Source organism: Argiope bruennichi, chromosome 1 (genome assembly GCF_947563725.1).
Source record: "Argiope bruennichi chromosome 1, qqArgBrue1.1, whole genome shotgun sequence".
Classification (NCBI taxonomy): domain Eukaryota; kingdom Metazoa; phylum Arthropoda; class Arachnida; order Araneae; family Araneidae; genus Argiope; species Argiope bruennichi.
In genome coordinates this window covers 72,787,569-72,812,974 of record NC_079151.1, presented here as the reverse complement: position 1 = coordinate 72,812,974, position 25,406 = coordinate 72,787,569, and the positions used below count along the sequence as shown (strand labels likewise).

General features: G+C 26.0%; 1 protein-coding gene across 1 annotated transcript; it reads left to right on the top strand.

Moving 5' to 3' along the window:
- The first annotated feature begins 7,267 nt into the window (after positions 1–7,267).
- On the top strand, positions 7,268–24,300 carry LOC129965024 (cleavage stimulation factor subunit 2-like). Its single transcript, XM_056079150.1, has 11 exons — positions 7,268–7,496; positions 7,616–7,694; positions 9,324–9,481; positions 10,170–10,204; positions 10,548–10,652; positions 13,185–13,304; positions 15,772–15,846; positions 16,066–16,105; positions 17,302–17,972; positions 22,230–22,343; positions 23,291–24,300. Exons 1-11 carry the CDS (start codon positions 7,445–7,447, stop codon positions 23,411–23,413), a joined length of 1,572 nt encoding a protein of 523 aa, XP_055935125.1. The 5' UTR covers positions 7,268–7,444; the 3' UTR covers positions 23,414–24,300.
- The last annotated feature ends 1,106 nt before the right edge of the window (positions 24,301–25,406 follow it).

The window sequence follows — 25,406 nt, the reverse complement described above, 5'->3', positions numbered from 1 at the left end:
ACCCCTCGTAGAATTTATGCTTTAAATTAAAGTGAAAATGATTAATCTGCAATTAATATAATAATATTTTTTACTGAAACAAAGCATTTTTTTTTAATAATATGATTACTGATAATAGAGTCACTGAGCGTTTAAACTTTATGGGCACTAAAGAATATCTTTCTTAATTTATGTAATATCTCAAGAATTTGTCAACAAAATTTTCTCAGATTCATCATGAACAGATCTATTAATTAACAATGTTTAATTTTAAATGCATCAAGCACTAAGAAAATAAAATGAATCGTTTAAAATAATCGGTCGAAAACAGGTTTAAAAAAACTACTTAAAAAACGATGTACTTAAAACTATAAGCATATACAAAAAATATATAACTAACATAAATACAATTTACTTACAAAAGCATGCAACTAAATTAAAAATAATTTAAATCGTCCGTTGATAATGGTTGTCATGGCAACAATCAGAACACAAAGCGCATGCGTGAATTTTCTTCGCCACTTACGGTAACGCAAATGCGTGAATTTTTCTACTCCAGTTGGGGTAACGCTATGCAGATTAGACATTTTTAATTTCCTTTATTCTGTGTTATTTTAATTCAAAAGTACTTCAGAATGAATCTGAAACATGGATAAATTAACAATGTTTAATTTTAAATGCATAAAACATTAAGAAAATAAACAGAATCGTTTGAAATAATCCGCCGAAAAATGTTAACCCAAGCCTCATTACTGTTGGGAGAAAGAAACAAAATTGAAGCCTTACTCATTTGGTGGTGGGGAAAATGGAAGATTTTTTTTGGCGGAAATGTTGGCGGAGGGGAAAATGGAAGATTTTTTTGGCGGGAAAGTTAGTTTTTAATTAATAATTAAAATTCTAATTAAAATTTCAAAAAAAGGGACCCCAGGTGAACATTCCCGACCTCTAAGGTATACATGTACCAATTTGATAGCTGTATGTCAAATGACTTGGCCTGTAGAGCGCCAACACACACACACACACACACACACACACACACACACACACACACACACACACACACACACACACACACACACACACACACACACACACACACACACACACACGTTGAGCTTTATTATAAGTATAGATATAGATTACACGAGAAATTTTTCGGGAGAACTCACCCGCAGGTTTAAAAAGAAATCAATACCAATTATAGGATTCATAACTGTGGGGACTAAGAGTTGTGGGAACAAAGAATATCGGGACCAGCATTTCTCAACTTGTGGTACGCGTATCCCCAAAGATATATGGGGTAAAAAGAAATCAGGGGTCATGCCAAAAATAAGATGTAAAAATGGACACTGATTTAAGGATTAAACATCAGAAAAATGATTAAAAGCTGTTATTGTAATTATCACTATGTATCATTGCATATTTGATTAAAGTAAAAATAATCCTGTATAGTAATTTTATAATTGTAACAGCATATAAATGCTAACAACTTACATTATGTGGTGAATTGGGGTACATAAAGCAATGATGATAGGTCAAAATATATGAAAGTAAAAAAACGAAAAGAAAAAAGATAGAAGCGTCGATTAAAATCACTACAAAACAGACAGCCTTGCGACAAAAACCTTTCGTTTAGCCAAGCCTAATATTGGAAATCTGTGGAGCTGGCCCAAAAATTTTTTTTTAAAAATTCTTGGTATGAATAATAAACATAGATTCAGCATGAATGAAAACATGACATCATCATTCGCTACGGATGAATTATTTCTATCCAAAAAGGATTTTTTCAGCATATTTTGTATTTTAATTTTTTTAATTTTTCGGCTTATATCTGTGATTTTTTTTAAAAAAAAAATACAGATGGAAGGGATTAATTACGAACCTTATCAGGTCGGTTCTCTCCAGGTGGATTATTTCTTCTACTAATAAAGATAAATGTGTCTTGACAGACCAAACCGTTTGATCTACGACTACAAAATTTGGTATTTAGAAGGTGGAAATGTGTTCTTCGGAGCTATTATTTAAAAATTTAATTAATTGAAAATTAAGCTGAATTTCAGAGATTTCCCGTGATGACTTTAGAAAGTATAAAAGAAATGTATTGTTCACTGTTTCAAAATTTTTAAAAAAAATGCCTTTTTAATAACACTTGTTTAATAGTCGTGTTTGTGTTGGTGCTATACATACCAGACCATTTTGACCAACAGCTACCAAATTTGACACATGATATCTTGGAAGCTGAAAATTTGCATATCGGAGTGATTTTTTTAAAAAAAATATAATTAATTTCCCATTAAGCTAAATTTTGACGTTTTTGTGTAATAACTTTTGAAAATATTATAGCATAAAAATTAATTTTATCCATATCAGAATTTTTAAAAAAAATGTTTTTTTAATGATATTATTTTAATAGTCGTACAAAATTTTGCTAAACTTTGACCTTTAAAAAAAAAAATTTTTTTTGTTTAATTTACAACAATAGGTTACATTGTTGTCCATAAATTAAAACTGTTTTCATTATTTCTTCAAATTTTTAATCACGTGATTTTCTTCCATTCTTGAAAGCTAGAGAAGAATGATTCATTTAATATCTGTTTAGTTTACAGTACAAATAAAAAAAAAAGTGTGTTTAAAATACAGTGAAAGTTGGAAGAGAGATAAAATCAATATTTAAGTTTTAATAGCTCTATAATATTATCGCCATGAAAAAGGTTCATGTACACAATGAACAGAACATATGGAATTAAAATAAAATGGCCTTAACGCTCTGAATGAGTAATTTTTTTTGAACCACTATTTAGTTGCGATATTTGTAAATAAGTTCAAACATTTTTCAAACAAAGTGAACTGTTACTATATGTTACACAATAATAATATGATATAATAAAAATCTGTAAACGTAAAAATAAACATTCTAAACAGCGAAAAACGCGGGATGCAATAGAAAATGGACTGATTGCAACCCGTGAAAATCGCGGGAGAAGCAGCTAGAGAGTTAATGTTTGACAATTTCACGGAATCATGGATGTAAACTTATATCATAACGATTTAGCTGAAAAGTAAATATAACCATTGTCCCTAGAGTATCAGCTAGTTGCCAAAAGCGATTATTAGTTTATAATAATTTGATTTACAATATATTTTAATGCATTAAACATAAAAATTAGAGGGAAAAGCATCTATTTGAAACATGACGAATACATGGGAAGAACATCTATTTCGAAAGAAAGAGAAATTTTGCGGTTTCTCAAATCTTCAAGTCATTACAAATCATGGACTCAAATGTTCTTTTTTTTTTTTTTTTTTTTTTTAAGTTTTCACATTTTTATAGTTATTCTGGCTCAAATTTCAAACCTGACGGTGTGAACTAAGCAAATGCTTATTTTTTCGCAACACACCTACGCTGCGCGCGCGAGTTTCAATTCAAATTGAATTATTTTATATATTCATATAGTTTTGAGTTTGATATTGTTTAAGGAAAAGTCGTTAATATGGCTTTGCACTGCGTCTTTTAACCTTATCGGACAAAAAGTATAAAAAAAGACAATATTACAATTCAATATTACAATTATTCTGGCTCAAATTTCAAACCTGACGGTGTGAACTAAGCAAATGCTTATTTTTTCGCAACACACCTACGCTGCGCGCGCGAGTTTCAATTCAAATTGAATTATTTTATATACTCATATAGTTTTGAGTTTGATATTGTTTAAGGAAAAGTCGTTAATATGGCTTTGCACTGCGTCTTTTAACCTTATCGGACAAAAAGTATAAAAAAAGACAATATTACAACTGTTGAATAAATTCGATCTTGAGATTCTGATGAAATTTTCTCGCTCTAGACGTTCTAGAGTCCGAAAAAAATCTTTTTTTGGAATTAAGTCTGTCTACTCGCTAGTGTGCATGTTTATATATATATATATATATATATATATATATATATATATATATATATATATATATATATATATATATTTGTATCTATGTAGTTTGCAATCAAATAAAAATAGGATGTTACAATATCGTGAAATTTGTAAGATAGATAAACCAGATATTTATTTTTTTAATAGCCTTATGATGCTATAGGACTATCTCTAAAGTTCATGTACAAAATAAATATAATTAACGAAAAACAGAATTAAAATAACACGACTTTAATAGAGGAACTTCCCGGAGTTTTTGTTAATTTGGCTGTCTTCTAATTTGATGTCAGTCACATTATTTAAGAGTTTACTGTATTAAAAAATGTCAACTGCTATGACTTTAACACAAATATTTGAGAAGAAAAACACCTAAGGATATATTCCCGGTTATTTAAATTAGTAGTTATAATTGAACCATTCAAATGTGTAACAGATAATATCTTAATTTCAATTTAATTAAGAAAAAATAGTCTATATCCTTTCCACTGTAATTGAAAAAAAATCCAATAAATGCTTAATTTATATAATAAAATGTTGTTCTCCGCATTTGATTGAAAGAAAAAGATGATAATAAAATAAATTTTATTTATTTATTTATTATTATTATTATTATTTTAATTTACCATAATAATAAGTAGTAGTAAAGACCATATACTATATACTACATGGTATAGTAAAGACCATATAACATAATAATAAAAATGAAAATGTATATGTGTTGGTGTCTCACAAACCCGGCCGTTTGATTTACCAAATTTAGCACATACATACTTTAAGGGTGGAAAGCAGATGAATTTTTTAAAATTTTAATTAATTAAAAATTAAGTGAAATTTTAGTATTTTCCCGGTATAACTTCTGAAAATATTATTGTACAAAAAGGAATTTTACATCATTTCAAGATTTAAAAAGTGTCTTTCTGACTATGCCAATTTAAAAGTCTATCGATTTTTTTTTTATTTGGTAATTTTTAAATTACATTTTTTTCCTTGCTTTCCAACGAAAGGTTATCGTGTTGCTCTGAAAATTCAACCCTTTTTCATTGTTTGCTTAATTATTTAACTGAGTGATTTTCTTCCATTGTTGAAAGCTTAAGAAGAACGATTCTGTTTAATAATTGTGTAGTTTAGAAGATAAGTAGAAAAATAAAATTATAATATAACGAAATTTAGAAGACAGATGAATCGAATATATACATATCTAAAAGCACTATGATATTATGAAATTTTCTTTATTAGAGAAATTCATATACACAATAAATAAATCTTTATCTCTCTGTAGGTATTGATTTCAGACAATCTGCCAGAATCATAAACATGAAGTTACATCCAAACGATTTTTCTAAAATAAAATATAGCTAATATTCCTGTTGAACCAACTGACCTTTTGAAGCGAATAGTAATTAAATAAAAGTCAATTTAAAATAACGAATCTAAAAGGAAATCAGCATAGGCTATCCAATGTCACCATACACCCTTAATTTTTAATTGGATTTCAATTATATTCAATGGTGTATTTTCTGTTGTACCGTTTTTCTAAGTTGGTGACTTGCAACTGACTGGTACATTAGTTTTGAAGATCTTTATAGAGAAAAAAAAATCATAAATATTTTTGGAATGGAGATCATAAATATTTTTGGAAGAGAATAAGATTGGTGTATAATTCGTATTATGTATTCTAAATTCAAGTTAATATAAGAGCAAAAATGTGGAAATTTTAAAAGTTATTTTTCATCTGATGAAATATTTTCTATTATTATTTATCTAAATTTAACCATAAACATGTCTATAATGTCCTAAAAGGATTTGTAGTTTCAAAGCAAAGAATTAAACAAATATATAGTACTTAAAATAATCAGAATCGCGTAATTAAATAATTTTTCGGTTTTCAGCCTATTTCACGACGAAACGTCTATTTCTGAGTTCGAATGCTTTACTTATATACATACACACACACACACACATATATATATATATATATATATATACAATACAATATATATATATCACATACAATAATATATATATATATATATATATATATATATATTATTGTGTGTGAGAAAATATTATAACTTGAGATTGGATTTTATAACTCTGTATTGTATTCGAACTCAAAATTTTAACGAATCTCTTTTTAGAGCTCCGTGAGTGCGAAAAACAAATTTTTGGAAAATGTCTGTCTGCCTGTCTGCCTATGAGAGAAATAACTAAAAAGGCTTTGAACTAGACAAATGAAATTTAGAATAGGGTTTTCACGCTAAATTTGTAAATTTTTATAAAATTTTGTGCAAAATCTATTCAGAGGAAGTCTGTTTATGCGACTGTTCAAATATAAATTTACACGATAATTACAAAAAGAGGAGAACTAGATGAATAAAATATAGTACACCGATTTAATATCTACTGACGATGCCTGTCAAATTTTGAGCCAAATCCAGCAGTTTACCAGTCTGTATACCTTCAGAAGTATATAAATACGATAACTCAAATACTCTGTGACTTAAATATATAAAATTTGGTATGTTGTTATGTAATAAATTTTTGTTTGAATCAATTGGGAAAAATGTGCCTAGAGCACAAATTCGATTTTCGGATATTAACCTCATGCCAATTAACCACTGAAAAACTTGCCATGGATCACACGAATGATTCAATAAAAATGCCAACTTCATGCTAAAGGTTAATATTTCATAATATTATTAAAGGTTAATATTTCATAATATTATTAAAGGTTAATATTTCATAATATTTTTACAGAATATGAGAGAGTGTTTTGGGAGACCACTCCCACTAGTTTTAAATCACTTCTTAAAAAGAAATTTCAAATAAAAATTAAAATTTTGGTTCTATTGAAAAAATTTAGTTTTGAAACTGAAAATGTTCGTTCACGAGATGGTAAAAAAATAGTTTTTATCATTAAAACATTTTTTAAAGAATTTCTGTCAGCAAAGAAACTGATTACATATCAATCCACCTTAAAAATTAAAAAAAAAATATTGAAAATGATATTAAAACATAAAATGTAATAAATATGCAATTGAAATGTTATCTTATCAAATTTTTGTGTTAAAGAATATACGTCTTTTAAACGAGATGCATGCATTCGAAAGACATTCATTAACGCCTTCCATTTGAAATCCTCTTTGGAATGCATATTTATAGAAAATAATAAATGGCTTTCGAATTCTGAAAGATATTTTTTTTTTTTTTGCTAATTCCAAATGAAAAACATTACGTTATTTATTTATTTTTACCGAGCTAAAAGAATGACGCAAGTGTGTTACGATTATTCACTTTTCTCCACCTCTAATTTTCTATAATTAAGAGTTTCTACAGTTTCAGTTCTTTGTAATGAATCTTTTTCGAATGAGCAAAATATTTTGGTGCTCAATTTCCATTATCAGCTATGAATAGGCCTTTTGAAAATCAGCAAACGTTGTTCAGCTCAACTGTATTTTTAACTGAGAAGGAATGTAAACATCAACAAATGCCCGCATTTGAAAGGAATTTTCCATCTCCTTTAAATTATAGTTTGTGAAATAATGAATTCTGTAAACGATTCTGTTCAAGATCGGTCTCTGCGATCTATACTAAGTAATTAATCTGATTTTGTCATTTGAAATAGATTTGCTTCATGTTGCTTATTTATTTTACATAAAGAATAGTGTTAGAAGATTGCTAATTTTTATTTATTTTTTTATTTATAAATTTAGTTGGAAATGTACCGTCTGATGTCAGTGAAGATATAGTAAAGGAGTTATTAACTGAATATGGCGTCATTTTGAACTTTAGGTAAGAAAATTTTCATCTGTTAGATATTTAGAAATTTGTTTCTCGTAAATGCTCTGTAAACTCATAAATGTTCTGCTTCGTCTCTCAAAGAAGATGGGAGATTTCAAAATTTTATTTGTCAAGATTCAAAATGCTAAAGGCGTAGAATATTTAGCCTGTTAAATTAAAAAAATTATCAAGTACATTATTTTTGAATGATAAGGAAGTTTAAGTTTCCTTTTTAATTCATTTGTTTTAAATATTTGAAGGTATTAGTGGCATTTTTTTTAAAGAAATGTTTTCTTTTTATTTTGTGCTGCACATTTTGTTGAATTATTTAAAAGCAAACATTTCTTCTTTATATTTTACTAACATAGATACTATGTTCTTGTCATTAGCAGAGACCTGGAAATGTATAATTTTTCATGTAGTTATGAGAAAATATGACAGATTTTTCCTAAATTTAACTTTAATGCTCTAATTATTGTGAGATTATTAAAATGCAAATATCATCATTTAAATTCATTTGTAAATCTCAGAGAAAATATTTTTTGACCTGTTATTGTAAAAGAAAAATAGATCAATGTTTTTGCTAAATAGAATATTTCTCATCTGTTCTAAAAGAGAAACTTTCAAGTTACTAATTTGAAATAAATTTTTATTAATCATATATCATTTATAGTGAATTTGATTCTTCGCTGAGAGAATCAGTGGGGGAAAATTTAAACAGATTCAAACCTCCAGTCTAAAAAATTATAATATGGAATAAATAAAATTATAATATTTTAGAATTTATCTGTGTGTCTTCTTTATTTTACTTTTAAAATTTACTCTGAATTATATACACAAAAAATTTAATACATCATGTTAAATGTAGTAACTAAAAGAGTATGATTGTATTGAAAATATTTTTAAAATTCTATTGTGATAAGAAAAAAAATTGTAAGAAAATAAAATTTATATCATTGGAAGGCATGTTTTATAAATTTGAAAGTAGTGTAAAAATGGTTTTTGTGCAATAATATGCTCTGCAGGTATTGAGGAAGAATGCTAACATTTGGATTTAAAAAAAAAAAAAAACTCTTAAAAAAAACTTAAACTCTTAAAATTTAAACTGTTTATAAAATTTTTTCTTACTAAGCATCTACTATCTGTGAAGTAACAATGAGCTAAATTGCGGGTTCTGTGGTTTTCTTCCTAAATTCGCTTCTAAAATTCTGTGGAATATTTTCTTAAATTTGATACAAGCATAGTATTACTTGTGTGGTGGGCATTGAAAATGTAAAAATAGAAGAAACCAGGATAGTTTCATAATTTACACCCACAACAATTATTTTACTATGAATAATGTTTATAGTTTCATGTAACCTTTTATAAGAATAAATGGTTGAGAAAGCAATCTGGAATTAACACACCACTGAACTATGTATAAAACAATGGTCTACCTGGTACATCATTTTGAACTATTTTTTTATTTTCATCATACATGTCTCTTGTATACAATTTATAGACAACAATTACAATAGGCAACAATTACAATTTATAGACAACAATTACAATTTATAGACATTATGCCAATCTATAAATATGAACACATTCAAATCATATTAATGAATATAATTTTGTACAATAATATAATGCATTTTGTAGATGGTTTCGAGATATACCTCCTGGATATGCGTTTTGTGAATATGGAGAACCTGAAATGGCTATACAGGCAGTTCAGAATTTGAATGATTTTGAATTCAAAGGGAGAGTTTTGAAGGCTGATATTGCTGCAAGTGAGAAGAGTAAAGAGCAATTAGCCCGTAAGTATACATATCTATGCATAAAAAGAAATAGATATGCTCTATTATAATTAAACTGCATGATGATAAAAATTGGCTCATTACAAATTATATATATGGCATAATTTTGCCAGATGCATGATTGAAATTAAGAGACTTTTAAAATTTAACTTTGATTTATTTTTCCATGGAATTCATGATTTATACACAGGAACAAAAATGGAACATGTTTCTTTGTATCAGAAAACAAGAGCAAAAGTACCAGAAATGTTTCAAATTAATGATTTTACTATGAAATTCCTATAGGGATTTCGTTGACACATGTCGATTTAGGAAAGGGAATCTTAGGTATCTTTCAAAGGTAATGCACAGGTGTTAGGGATTTTTATCCCTTCATTAGTGGTATGGGAAACAAAAGAGTAAACAGTTTTGTAGAGTGTGTGATAAAAATAATAAAATAAAAAGTAGGATTTGGATCAGGGAATAAAAGAAAATTTTAGAATACTGTAGCATGGGCTAATTTAAGATGCTAATGTGGAAATGAATTATTATGAAATGAAGAATTAAGATCATTTTCATTGTATTACTTGCCTTACATTTATCTGCTTTTTAATATTTAATTTTAAAATGTGCAGTTTTCATTTAAAAGCAATTGCTTTATTTTTTGAAATACTTTTACAATTGTAATATTTTTTTATTTCTGTATAAGGTTTGCAAGAATTTAGCAATGGAGTTCATAGTGATGTAAGTATTTTTTAATTTTTGTGAATTGAATTTCTTCTTTAGAAAATGTGCAAATTTATTTTACACTCTTACCATATATTTAAAATTGTTATAAATTAACCTAATATATGGCTAAATGTATTGCAGAGTTAAGATTTAGTATAAAATAAAACTTTGAAAAATAATTTAATAATGAATAAGTGTCAATTCTGATCAGCATTTATTTCTCTATAATTTTAGAAGAAATGAATTTAAACTGCACCCTTTTAAGCATTTTTTAAAATAAATAAATATCCTAAAAATTAGGGAAAAGAATTGAAAAATGATATATTGATATCAATAATTATTATATGAACTATTATAGATTTTGCAAGCTGCTGATTCTTCTGAAAAAGCACCTGAAGAAATTTCTAAAGCAGTTGCCAGTCTTCCAGCTGAACAGATGTTTGAACTAATGAAGCAAATGAAAGTAAATGGAATTGTTACTTAATTAATGAATTTGTATTTTTTTGTTGTTTTTCTTTATATGTTGCCTCTTTATTTTCCTTTAATATAATATATTGCATAATATATTTTTTGCAAAAATTACTGTTATAGCTATGAATTTACAGATGGAATACTTTAGATAGTATCATTTATAAACTTAGGAACATATATATATAGAGAGAGATCAGAAACAAAATTTGTATTAACAGATAATGTTTAGCAATAGCATTGCTTCTGCAGTTAATAAATAAACTATGATCTTATTAATATTTATATTAGTTTGTGGTTTCTTGGTTATAATTAGATGGGATCTCCTCTTCCACCTTGACTTAGTATCCAAAGTGATCTGAATGATCATTTTTATGATACCAGGGGTGAGAACTGAAGTGAGAGTCTTGAAGTGAAGGTTCACAACTGAAATATCTATATTCGTTGAAATATCTATTAGTCTGGAATGGTAGATATTTCTGATAGAAATATCTACCATTCTTCTTCTTTTATAGATATTTCTGAAATATCTATAGAGTCTGGAATGGTCTCACTTTTTTCCATTCAGTTATTTTTATTTAAGGGATTCTTTGAGAAACCCTTTTTATCTGCTAATAAACTTATTTCATATTCATTATATATTATGTCACTTGAATCTATTGTTTCCTTTTCAAAATAGAATAAATATTGAAAGTATGTATCCGTGGAACAGTGCTATATATCTTTTTTTCACCGAAAATGTAAATATTTTATCTCAAATTTGAACACAAGTTTTGAAATACAGTATTAAAGACACTATATAATTTCTCTGTTTTAAAAATTTGTATTGCACAGCATTGATCAAACACTGCTGCTTTTATCTTAAATTTGTTTTCAATATTTTTTTCATATGAAGGATGGTTGAGGACTGATATTAAACAATGATTGAATGATCCTAAAAAATCCTATAATTGATGATTTTCACTTATATTTTTAGTAATGATATAAATGAACACCTCTCAGTAAAAAGCAAATTTTTGTAACTAATAAAGGCAGTTACCATTTTTTTTTATTTGTATTTGGGCATATTATACTATAAGGTTTTTCTATTTAACTTGTGTACTTTAAATAGGCTTTGTAAATTTTAAAATTATGATATATTTTCAAATGGCAAAATGTTCTTTCTTTTTCATTACTTCTTTTTTTTACTCTTCCATTGATATATCTGTAATATTAAAGCATTTTAAAATGATATCTTATTAGATACACTATTTGTTATATTAGTAGTTCGTTATCTTTTCATTAGTTAAATATTAGTCAAGATAAGAATTTTACATGAGGAAATTTGTAATCATTCTCAAAGTCTATTTAGGTTTAATAACCCAATTTCAGAATTAAGAATCCTTTCTAAAAGGGAAGTTTTTCGATAATTAGTTTTTTCTTTTAATTTTGATACATGCTTCTATATGTATGGCTCTTCCATGCTTTTATCATCTGGTGAACCAGTATCTATCAAAAAGTGCAAAGGATTTAATATTTTGCTGATATTATCTCTAATGTCTCAAATTTACATATTTGCATCTTTAATTTATCATTAGGAGCATATGGAAATAAAGTTTGCACCATTATTTGCTTGAGTTAAAGCAAATTCACAAGTATATATTTCAGTTACAAGTTTACCTTTAAAGAAAATAAGATTTCAGTATCTCAACAGTTTAATATTAACTCTCACCTGATGACAGAAAAGTTTTGACCAAATCTCTACTTGGGGATCCACTTTCTGTGAATTGAAGTAGAACTGGGACATTTCTTCATAATTCATTCTATCAATTTTAATGAAGGAATCTTTTGAATTTGAAAGTTTGAAATTGAATTTTTGAATTTGATAAATCAAGCTATTTATATGTTTTCAAAAAAAAAAAAAAAAAAAAAAAAAGCAGAACCAGTTTTGATTTTAGAAAGGCAAAAATTAGGTTTGTTTAAATTTATTATATTTTAAACAACTCGATTTCAATATCTATATTTAAAACTTGATCTGCTCTCATTTTTAGAGCACTAACTGATATTGATAATTTTTCGTTATCAACCGAACTATTTTAAATTTTGATCATTCTAATCACATGATTCTTTTTTTCCCCAAGCTCAATTCTTTCTTTCTTTCTTTTTTCTCACTAAGATCTTTGATTACCAGAATCCAATCATACTTATTTACCTGTACTGTCATAATTTTCATTTCTAATTATAATACAGATTTGGAAATAAATAATTGAAAATTTCTATAATCATGTTATTGAAGCTGACTACAAGCTCATATTAAAACTAGATAATTACTTTGCATTTTTTTGATAGAATATCTTCATAACTCTTATATTTATCGAAATTTTTAAACTGTCATTATTTATTGAAATAGAAATCTGAATTAATTAAAAGGATTGTTTTATTGTATTGCTTCTGCAGTCAATGAATAAAAATCTGTTATTGTTGATCTGTACAATTTTGTTTAAAAAAATTATGATTCATAAATATATATATATATGCTTCTTTATAGATGTGCATTGAAAATAATCCCCAAGAAGCTCGAAATTTACTACTTCAAAACCCACAACTTGCTTATGCGCTGTTACAAGCTCAAGTAATCATGCGTATTGTTGATCCAGAAGTTGCTGTGGTAAAAATTGCTAATTTTTCTATTAAGCTTTCAAAATATTATTGATTTAAATATAAGTTTTTGTGATAAAATTTTTACACTGTAAAACTTTGTTATAATTATTAGTTTTATTTTAAACTATTGAAGAATTGCATTTGTGTAGCTTTAAACTTCTTTTATGCTGATATATTATAATTAATACTTTCCTGATCTTGGTATTTACTATTTGTGAAACGTTTTATGTTCATTGTTTTCCTCTTGTTCAGATTACTTATAAAATTTTATATAATATTCTGTAGCAGTAATGCTAAAAACTTATTATACTTTGATTCTTTTTAGTACATTTGTAGTTTTAAAAGTCATTACAATGTTATCTGTGAAAATTTATTAAAATTTCTGCACCTAAATTATTTGTAATATAGGTTTTAAACTTTTGCCTTTAAATCTTTGTATTTTTTTTTCTCTTCAAAACTAATTCCTGAATTACTTTTAATTGTATAAAATGTTTGTTAAATAAATTCTTAATTATCAATGTGGCATGAAATTGCTCACAATCTACATTTTTCATTACTATTATGTTCTTGCTTCTAAGCAAAAATTAATAATGAAACAATAATAATGAAATGAAATAATTAATGAAACAGAGCAACTGCATGTGTTAAATGCATTACAATTCTTCAGTTTAAATAATATTTCCAAATGTAGGATAATATGTAGATTAAATTGTTTTTATTTAAGATTCAATGAATTTGTTACTTTTGTAAACTACATATGTAGTTTGTACTTCATTAATTTTTAGTAATATTACATATAGATACAGAACAATTAGAAGAATATTCATGTATCAATTAAATGAAAAAAAAATATATAAATTTTATTATGGAAATATGAAGAATGATCTCATAAAATTCTACTGTTATTTAAAAAAAAATTATCAGATATTTTTAATTTTTGAGGAATATTAGACTATGTGTTTCAGTAATTTTGCTCTGATATCTAAATGAAGCAACTTATTACTATAAGTATTATTTCAAATATACTTTCAAATATATTTAGAATCTCTTTTTCTCTCTATATATACTATATATATAATGCTAATGAAATCTAGCTGCAGAATGCTAGTGCACTGTTATTATTCTTATTGTCAATTATAAAATTGCAATAATTGCAATTGCAAGGCTAATTTATGGAGTTGCAAAATATTATTAGAAATGTTCTAGAGATGGTTCATCATGTTACTAAAAGTACATTCAATCAGAGGAAAGATCACATAAAAGAAAACAAGAAATATGCTTCACACAGAAAGTTTAATTAAGCACAAAATAGATTTAACTATTACCAGGTTTGTAATTGTTATGACTTGCCCATGGAAATTGATGTTCACATTGTCCAAAACAATTATCTTACAAAAAAAAGTCTCTGGATTATTTTAAGACACAGTTTTTATTTTTAATGCTATCAATTTCATTTCCATATAATTTTCCCCTTAATTTTAATAATATTTTTAATTCAATTTAATACACTAAGTGTAATGATTTTTTTTAAATGCTGTGATGGAATTCAGACTGATCCATCAAAAAATTCAATCACATGTTCTTGTTGGTCATTAACTCCATAGCAGGATTGTCACTTCAAGCCTTAATTTTGTAATATATACATATTTTAATTTTCTGTAAGCTGATTCAAAAGGATATATGTTTTTCAATCATATCAAATAACAAGGTAAAATATGCTTTAAAAAATGCATCCCATGAACAATTTAACAGCATAAAAAGTCAATATTCTGGGTGAACAAACTGGTCACCAAAGGAGACTAGTTATAAGTATTACAGAAGTATTGTATCTTTCCTGAAAGCAAATTCTTGAAGAATTTTCTTTTTAATTATGTAAATTTAAAATGAAATAAAATAATGATATTTTTTGCATGTTTTTGTATTAAATAAGCAATTTACAATAGTAATAAAATAATTGAAAATTGTTTGATTTATTTATTGCATTCATTGTTTATTATTAAGAGTAATGCTTGAATATCAGTTTACTGTTTACTTTGAGCTTTAAAACTTAATGATGTTTTTGTATGGAATTCATATGAATCTGTATTTATTTATTTTTTCTTATTCAAAATGTCTTAATATTCAAGTTAATCGTAAAATAATAAATGTTTAGAAGAATATTTAAATTTTGTAAGCCAATTTACCTCTAATAGATTTTAAAAAATGCCCATCTCTTTTCAGTGAGTAATATAAAAATGTATTTGAGAATTATCAGTACTATTTAAAACAGATAATAATGCAATGAATGAAGTTTATTAAATTATTTTAAACAAATATAATGACGGAAAGAAAAAAAAAAAGACGGAAAGAAACTACCAAATAAAAATTTAATTTCACTTTTAAAATTTGAATTAATTTTTTCATTAGTTTTTTTTGTTTGGTAGTTTCTTGAAATTTTGTTGTTTGGAAGTTATATTTGTGATCCATTCTTTCAGAAAATTCTCAATCGTCCTACTATTCCATTAGCAAGTGTAGAACCAGAAGTTGAAAGCATGGAGACTGTCGAACAGGTAATGCTAATTTTTTGTTATTCATTTTAGGTTTTTTTTTTTTTTTCATTCATAGTGCTTATTACTTAAAAAGATGTCTTACGAATCGATGTATATAAATGTTTTTTGGCAAAATCTTGAATTGAATACATGTTATATTTAATTATATTTAATATTCAATCATAATTTTTTTATTCCATATATATATATATATATAATAGTTAATGTTTTACTCCTTAGACTTTACCACCAGTTAATAATCCCATAGAAATATCCACTGGTAAGTTGATTTATTTTTTTATACAAAGGTGTGTTTTATTTTGTAATTATTCATAGTTAATATCATTGTGTTTTAAAAAATTACATATTATTCAAAATTTTGAAATATGTCACAGTTGGTTTATTTTATCAATGAACCACAGAGGAAAAAGCCTTCTTAATAAAAATTGATATGTAAAATGAATTTTTAAAAAAAGGAGAAGAAATTTTAATGTAATCCAGTGAACCTTACTCAACTGAATTCAACAAATTGCAAATTATTATGGTCAATCAATGTCCTTAGCAAATTATCAAATCAAGGGTAAACTGTAAATTGTCTTTTATTTTTAAAATTTTTTCTTTCATTCCCACGTTAAAATTTTCAGTGTTTTAATAGTATCTAATGAATAGGTTTTTAATACCTAGGCGATTTGACCTATTCTTGCTGGATTCAAGAATGCTCCCTTAATTCAAGAATTTACTTATTTTTCTCACTGTAACACTTCTTTTCCTAATATATATTTATAGTACTAGAATGAAGAAAATGTTTATATAATATGTTGTGAATAGGAAAATACACATATATTAAAGTCAGATGATTAAATAATATTTCTCAATGTGATTTTGGAATTGGTTACTTAATCCTGCTTAGAATTAGAATTGGCTGCTAATTCTGCTTAATTCTATTGGTTCTTAATTTTCAGTAACATAGATTTTTCTTATTTATATATATTTTTGATTATTTTAAATTTTGAATTACACAAACTCTAAATTTAATTACAGTTGCAATTTAATAGAATAACATAATTTTTTTTGAGATTGAAATTTTTCCGAAAACATTACAATGCAATGAAATTAAAATTACAGCTGATACAACATTACTGAAATTCTGGGATGAAATAAAACAAAAATTAAATGTTTAATTTCATTGAATTATTAAAATCTCGGTAAAGGAACATCAACGAATATAAGATAAACAAACAAACAAAATAGCTAGATTTTTTAAATGATTACTTAATTTGTACTTTCTCTGTAGTTCAATAGGTTAGATACCCATGTTAAATTCTAATTAGTGTATTGTTTGTAATGAACAACTATGGAATCAAAAAAATATATTTTTGATTTTTTTAAAAAAAATTCTTGTGCATGTATTTCAAGCATATATTTATATATACAGATGACTTATTTCTACAAAACTAATTTCCTTTATTTGTAAAGCTGGTGACCAAGATTTACGACAGCTTCCTCCATTGGACAGTGACATGAGAACTTTAAGTCTAGGTGCTACTGATAAAGATATGAGGCAAATGACTGGTGATACTGATTGGAGAACTTTAGGTGCTCCCTTAGGCTTACCAGACCCGAGGTTTCGCACAGTTAATCCCAGAGTTTCTCAATCCTGTGATCCTAGAGGAATTCAAGGACCTGATCCAAGACACGTACAAGGTCCTCTTGACCCTAGGAGTGTAATGATGCAAGGACCTGATCCAAGATTAATACAAAACTCAGACCCTAGAATGCTGCAGGGTACTGATCCACGGTCAGTACATAGTGATCCTAGATCAGTACCTGCAGGTGATCCAAGAGTGATGCAAGGAGGTGATTCTAGGGTGATGTCAGTAGATCCTAGAGTACCAGTTGCAGATCCACGAAGTGTTGATCCTAGAGTAGCATCCAATCTAAGAGGAATGCCTAGTGCTGATCCAAGAGCAATGCGTGGAGCAGATTCCAGGACTGCACCTGTCTCAGATTCTAGAATTATTACAGGTCCTGGATTTGGACCCAGACCTGGTATAAATGATCCTAGAAATGTTCCCGTTGCATCTCGTGTTGAGGATCCCAGAAAATTTCCCACTTCAGGTGTTCCAGTATCTGCCCAGATGTCTGCAGTAAGTATTTCCTTTTATGGAATTATTTCATATGTCATTTAGAATCTACATAAATTACACTTCCTTATATCAGAAATCTCTCTACATCTGCTTTCAAGTATCTTCGATTTTCAATCATAGGAAAGTTTCAAATAAAATTTTTCATATATCAAGATGGAAAGGAATATAAACAAAGGAAAAAAAACTATCTTACTGATTTTTATTGTCACAGAAATTTTTAGATAACTGGAATGTTATTTATGAAAAATTAATGCTCTTGATGCTTATATATTAATTCCTGTTTGAGAAACTCTTTTCTTAATTTGAATTAAGATTTTTATTTTAAATTTTTGTAAGTTATATGATTTCTAATCAGAAATATTTAAATATAATAGAGAAGTTTGCTTTAACCTTTAGCTTACGGGCGGTACAACAGTTGTACCAGATTTCTTTTTTACCTTTCCTTATGGATCGGTACAACTGCTATACCAGCAACGAATTTGGATTTCATTAACCCATTTAAACTATCCAGCTGAACCCTAATTGCCTCATAAAAAAAGTAACATTCCTACGAGATATGGAATGAATTTGCATAATTTCATTTGTGAGTAGAACTTGATTGAAAACTTCCTTTTTTTCCCCTCATTCCTTAATTTTTTAACTTTATGTATTCATTAATTTTTTAACTTAATAAAATGTTCTAATTTTATAATAATATGCATTTATAGTTGGGCCCATCAATTCGAATAATAAATATTTGAAATATATAATAAAAATTTGAACGTAATGAATGTAAGCGGCATCGTAGACAAATTGTAACTTTTTCACTCCCATTTGTTACAAATGATGTAGAAAAACTAAATGGAACCTGGAATTTTTTTTTTTTTTTGTCCTGTCATTATATTTTATATTCAAAAGTGACAAAACACTCTGTTTTGCCTCTTTTGCCCCCCCCCCCCTGACTAGAGCGTCTGGTATATATACTTCCAGTCACTAATGTATTAGTCTAATACAGTATTAAAGAATCAACGACTTGCAATTTTTTTCAGCTTTAAATTTTAATACTTAAACTGGATATATTCCCGCTAAAAATATATTTTGGTTTTGATTTTAAATATATTAATATTAAAACACTCAGAGATATTTTAATCTGCAAAATAGCAGAGGATTGTTTTCTGTGTTATACACAAAGAAATAGGAATATTATTAAAAAGAAAATATAACCAACTAGGATCTTTATGAATTACGTATAAATTGTTACATTTTATCAAAATTGATTAGTCAGAAGAATAACAAAATAAAATTAGCAATGATGTCTTCGAGCTTTATAAGAATTAAATTTACAGCTTCAGTAATGCTTGAGAAGATTATTTAATTACAAATATGATTGAATAAGTGACAACATTTTGTTTAATGTGCTAGATTAATATGGAGAAGTTATCCTATTTGCAATTTATTTAATATCATAACATTTAATTCAATATTTTCTCCTACAGAATTAGTAAACTAATATTTCAGAACAAAAACTAAAATAAAACTGTGTTAGATGTGGTAAAACCGCAAAAAAGCAACTTAGTTACAACGGAGAGGACAGATGACCAATTACCACTACGGGTGGTCAAAATCGAAGAGGTTACTTTCAACAATTGCCTTTAAACGAAGGGGAAAGCATCTTCTAGCTTTTCTCACTGAATGCCCGCATTCAAAGTAACTTTTTTGAGTTTGGGTTCCTGAAGCTTAAAGGTTAATATGAGATTTAGAAAGCTTGAAAAAAAATTTATAAAGAAATTATTATAAATATGACATAATATTATTTCTATATTTTTAAAATAATTTTCATTGATTTTTAAATATTTTGGGTCTACATTTGCTCTAAAAAAATTATGTATAATTGGTTTTAATAAAAAAAAGTGCTGAAAATGCAATATAAATTTCTTATTGTTGAAATTTCTTTATATCAAATGTTTTTACAGGGACCCTTAAAATCAATATATTGAAGTTCAACTTTTATTTTAAAGATGACTGAATTGTATTTAAATGATTTTTTTTTTAGATTTCTGAACGAAAATAAATTAAAATAAAGGAGATATATTTTAAGCAATTTTAAATACACAATAAGAAATCTATTCTTAAAAAATTACTATTCATGATTTAATAACTTATTTTTATACATTAGGATTAATTTAAGATTATTATTAAAATTATAAAGAAATGTTCTCCTTAAAATTGCTGCCCTATTAATCTAATTATATGTTTCTTCTTTTTAACATTCTCAGTATGGATATATTTTTAAAGCTATATAAAGAATAAAAGTATTAAAAATCTGTAACTGTGTTTTCAGTGTGAGTGTTATTTAGTAAATTTAATTGAAGAAGCAGGATGTATGTTTAATGATAAACATTCACAAAGTGCAATACAAAATGAATAAAAGAACAACAAAAAAAGCATTAAAGAAAATGCAGCTTTTATCTTTCTTGCACTTTTTATTTCTATAATTTGTGTTTTAATTTTTGTATTTTTGTTTTATATAATATAGAAATAGAGAGTGAAAAAGTCTTTCAAGGACTCTTGAGTGAGAGATTGCATACATATTGAAATGATATCAAAGACTTATATGCTTTTAATATTATTCTGTAGAGATTGTTTTATTCATAATCAAAAAAATTATTTTCTTTTTTTATATATAAAATTGTTTTAATTTTGTATTTAAATTGAAAAAAATCCACTGATTGGTTGAAATGAAATGAAAGATAGATAGAGAGAGAGAGAGAGAGAGAGAAAGAGAGGAGGGGAAAAAAACCAGTTTATTAGTGAATCGAGTAAAGAATAATTTTTTGATAGAGCTAAAAAAATTCTTCTTATTTTTATTCTTAAAATTCGTAATAATAATTATTGTTAAAAATTTGGAATGAAAATAAATTTATTGTAATATTAATATGAAGAAAAAAGCAAATTGTGTCTCTAATTTTTCACATCCTTGTTACTTTTACTTTCTTTTTTTACAAATTTTTAAATCACAAATAGAATATCTGAAATAGCTTATAAAATGCTTCCTTGTTGTATACATGATGACAGACAGGAACATTATTTTCCTGACCTGATATCAAGAAATATTTTAACTATGTATTTACTGGATGTCTCTACATTTCCAATACTTTCGAATTTAAGAAAATACAAAACAATGTGTAATATATCCAACTTACCTCAAGAATATATAATTGTTCATTTATAAATGATTGTTTAAATAAAATTTCGTCATTAGGTAAAATATTATCTTTAACTTAAAGTTATCATGCATATTAAGTCTAAGCTCTTTTACCATGCATATTACTTTTTTTTAATATTAAATTTTTTGTAGAGTATTTCAAAAATAGATCTTAAAGCTAGCCTGAAAAGATATCTCAGAACTCAAAAAATAATGTTTCTTACTAAAAAATAATATAGCAATTCTATTAGCTCATAATAAATTTTAAAGTGTCATGTTATTGTTTTAAAGAAAGGAGAAATTTTAGCCAATATGAATAAAATAAAGTTTCTTTTTTCTAGATTATAGGTTAAGTCAAAAGTATCAAATGAAGTGCTAATATGATTCATTTTCTAATAATGCTGCATAATAAAAGCATTATTATAAAATTCCTGTTAATGTAATCAATAAGAAAAATAATATGCAGTTGACTTCAGTAATGATTGTAATTTTTAATTATGTACTGAAAGTTGATATCAGCTTAAGAACATGTCCATTAATATGTTAGCATTTAATAGATAAAACAAGCTAGTGGATTCAGTATCACTTTTGAACATAAAGAATCAATGAATTATGGTTTTAATTCATCTGAAAAAAATCTATATAACTCAATAAAAGCTTCAGAAAAGAATAATAAATTAAATGACAAGCATACAGTGATAATCAAAAGATGTTATCTTGAACTAGAAGGAATCATAATTTTTTAAAAATCTGTTACTATGTATATTATTATTTTTTTTCAATATTAAAATTTGTGCAAAATATTTCAAAAATAGTTCTTTAAATTAGCCTGAAGAGATCTCTTAAAATTTAAAAAAAATTACAATGTTTCTTATTAAAAAATAATGTAGGAACTCTTAATTCTTAATAAATTTAAAAATGTCATAAAGTTATTTTTCTGTGATTTCAAAGAAAGCGGGAAAAGAAGGTTGAAGATATAAAGCTTATTTTTGTTGAATTCTATCAAATTTCTTTTAATTAAAATTCTATTTATTTTGAACAATTGGTTGATATTGTTAACATGTATTTTACAGAATACTAGGACACCTACTGTCAGCTCAGCACCTACTGGACTTATTCCAACCCCTCGGTTACCTGTTCCACCTGCAGCTGCAACTACTTCTAAAGTTCCAGAAGATCAAGAAAAAGTAAGATTTTTAAAACTATATAAAATAATTTTGTTAAAAAGTATTTCTACTGTATGTGAAATATTTCTACTATTTAATAAAATTTATGCGTTTGGTGTCAGTGATAGACATTCTTCAAATATTATTTTTCTCTTTATTTCTATTTCAAACTTATATTTTGTTTGTTTGTTTATTTTGCTCTAAGATAAATTTGCTAAGGCTTTTTGTTTTATGGTAAAATTTAAAATGTGCATACAACCTGCACAAAAGATATCATTTTTTAAATTATGGTTGTAATCTGTTTAATCAGTAAACAAAAGTTTTTAATTTGAGGTTACACAAATGAAATATTAGATTTAAAGTTGGAAACTGGCTAAAATAAGGAAATTTGTGAAAAGTATTTGTTTTGATGAAACAGCTTTTCTCTGCTTTTGAATTAGAAATTTCCTAGGCTTTGGTACTGATTATTTTTAGCAGATTAATTTACATATATGACTTGTTTGAAAGATATAAAGGATAAGTCAATAAAAGTACTAAGTTATGTAAAGTACAAGAAGGTTAAAAATTTTTTTAATTGTATCGCTGAATATTCTATTTGAAATTTTAAAGAAAATGTGTAAGATATTGAAGAATACTTGGATCTTGATGTCACATTTACACACTCTTTTTTACAGAAGGATTTTGAAATTAGTGAAACTGCATAAGTTTATGAAATCAGAAAATACTGAAATGATTTTGCAATAGAATATTTTCAATATTGAATTTTTTTTAAAAATATATGATATTTTAAAAGACTTTGAAAATTTTAATGCTCAGATCAGTATCCTATTAAAAGAAATTGAGTTTTATTTTATTTTTCCTATTTGATTCAGTTTAATCTTTTATAGTTTAACAACCTAATAAATTATTTTATTTTTCAGATATATTTTTAATTCATGCTAAACAAAAGTATTTCTTTGTTATTTTAGGCTGCATTAATTATGCAAGTATTACAATTGTCTGATGAACAAATTGCTATGTTGCCTCCAGAACAAAGACAAAGTATCATTGTACTCAAAGAACAGCTTGCTCGAAGTCAGCTAGCATTGTAATATTTGTCATACATTATCCTAATGGAAAAGTTTACAAAATATTACTAACAAAACATTTTTATTGTGACAAGGATTCAACTTTTTCTTTCAGACATTATTCATTGAATAGGTTTTTATAGTAATTATTTATTTTTTTATCCCTATGAAATATTTAGAGTATAAAATTAGTCTATTTGCTATGTGAACCGTAGCAATTATTCAAATTTGTTCAGATTCTATTCTTTTGGTTTCTGAACTTTTAACTGTCACACTCAAAAATAAAAGTTTTGATACCAAAAGAAATGATATCATATACATAGATTGTCCCAAAACAAAGACAAAGTATATTTTTATGTAATAAAGTCTTGTAATCTGATTAAGATGCATGCATATGATTCGGCTTATTAACTAACAATACACATAAATGATATAAAGATGACAAGCTTTTGAAAAAAGTGTAGAAACTTAACTAAATAAATTTATTTTCTGTATAAATTTGCAACATTGTTTCTTTATTGCTATTCAATATCATTACTTATGCTTTTTCTCAAATTACTGGTTTAAACTTGAGAAATACAGTTAACCATGCTTACTAAAAGACAAAAAGGTTTCTTAAATTCATTTGAAAGTATGCTTTTGAAGAAATATCTGGATGTGAGCATATTTTGGAAATTGATACAAATTTTTTTTTTAAATAACTGGAGTCATTGGAAATTTGGAATTTTATTACATAGAATTTTAAAAGAAAAAAAAAAGTGTAGTGTAAAAAGCAATATATGTTATATGCTGATCTTAGAATAGTGAATGAAATGCATTTTGTGCATTTCTTGTTTGCACAAGTTGATGTAAATGCTTACATTGTTGTTAATTCACTTAGTGATATTGTTCAGAAATTGAAGCAATTTTTCTGAGCATTTCTCTTTGCAATATGACAAAATTCTTTTCTTCATTTAATAAATATTTGAAAATGTCCAATTTGCTTGTAATTTGATAGAAAAGTCTTTGTTATATTTTTTAGTTAATTTATATCTGATATTCTTTGTATTATTATTTTGTTAAAATGCAATAGAATGTAATAGAAAGTAAGCATTATCACAATATGGTCTTAAATACTAAATTGTTTATATCTTTTTCTCATTATCATTTCCAATAGATATCAGAAAATATATATACTTTAGTTTCTTATTTTATAAATGTGAGTTATAATAAACATCATCACTGCAGAAATTAGCAGTGTTGTAAAAAAAAAAAAAAAAAAGTGTTTGTTAAGTGAAAAAAGATGAAGTACGTTTTAAATTAAACAATTCTATCTGTAAATGATCATAATTTTTAATTAGTTTTTTTCTTCTAAATTTTATTTCAGAAAATTTTCTTTAATTTTTAGAAAGCTTCTAAGAAACACATCTACAATAAACCAAATGTGTTTCTTTTGGAGCAACTGGAAAGTGAAACCAAAACCAAAAATTTGGAATGGAAAAAAGCAAAATCATGGGAGCAAAGTCACGACTTGAATAAAAAAGTGGGAGAGTATCAGTTGGCCAAATGCTAAACCAGATTTGCATAAATTTCAGCTCAATCCTTGCAAATCTCAAAAGGAGAAACTGTCACTTTTTGTCTTCAGCCATGCTTGGTACTTCCTAGAACTATTCATGCGTCATAGATTTCTCCTACTTGTTGATTCATTTTCTATCTTCTTTTTGATTATTATTCTCATTTTATGCTGTTATTAAACCATCATTGTGGTGCGGTAGGGATGACCAAATAGGATTAAAAAAACAACAAAAATACAAGTTTTTAAAATAAGATCAAGAAGTGCTATAGCCTTAATGGGAAAGCCAATGCTGATTAAATGTTCACAATTTTGGAGAAAAAAAAATGAGGATTGTCTATTAATTATTAAGATTTGAAGTTCTAACATTTTGAACCCAATTTTTTTTACATATGAATCAAAATTAAGATTTTTTTAAAATGTGCAGACTTTTTTTTTTCTCAATATTTTATAGTGCCAATAAAA

Excerpts from the sequence above, each read along its gene's own strand:
- LOC129965024 (XM_056079150.1), top strand. The coding sequence starts at position 7,445 with ATGAATTCTGTAAACGATTCTGTTCAAGATCGGTCTCTGCGATCTATA. Across the intron at positions 15,847-16,065 it reads GCATGGAGACTGTCGAACAG|ACTTTACCACCAGTTAATAA; the intron begins GTAATGCTAATT and ends TTTACTCCTTAG. Across the intron at positions 22,344-23,290 it reads TTCCAGAAGATCAAGAAAAA|GCTGCATTAATTATGCAAGT; the intron begins GTAAGATTTTTA and ends TTGTTATTTTAG.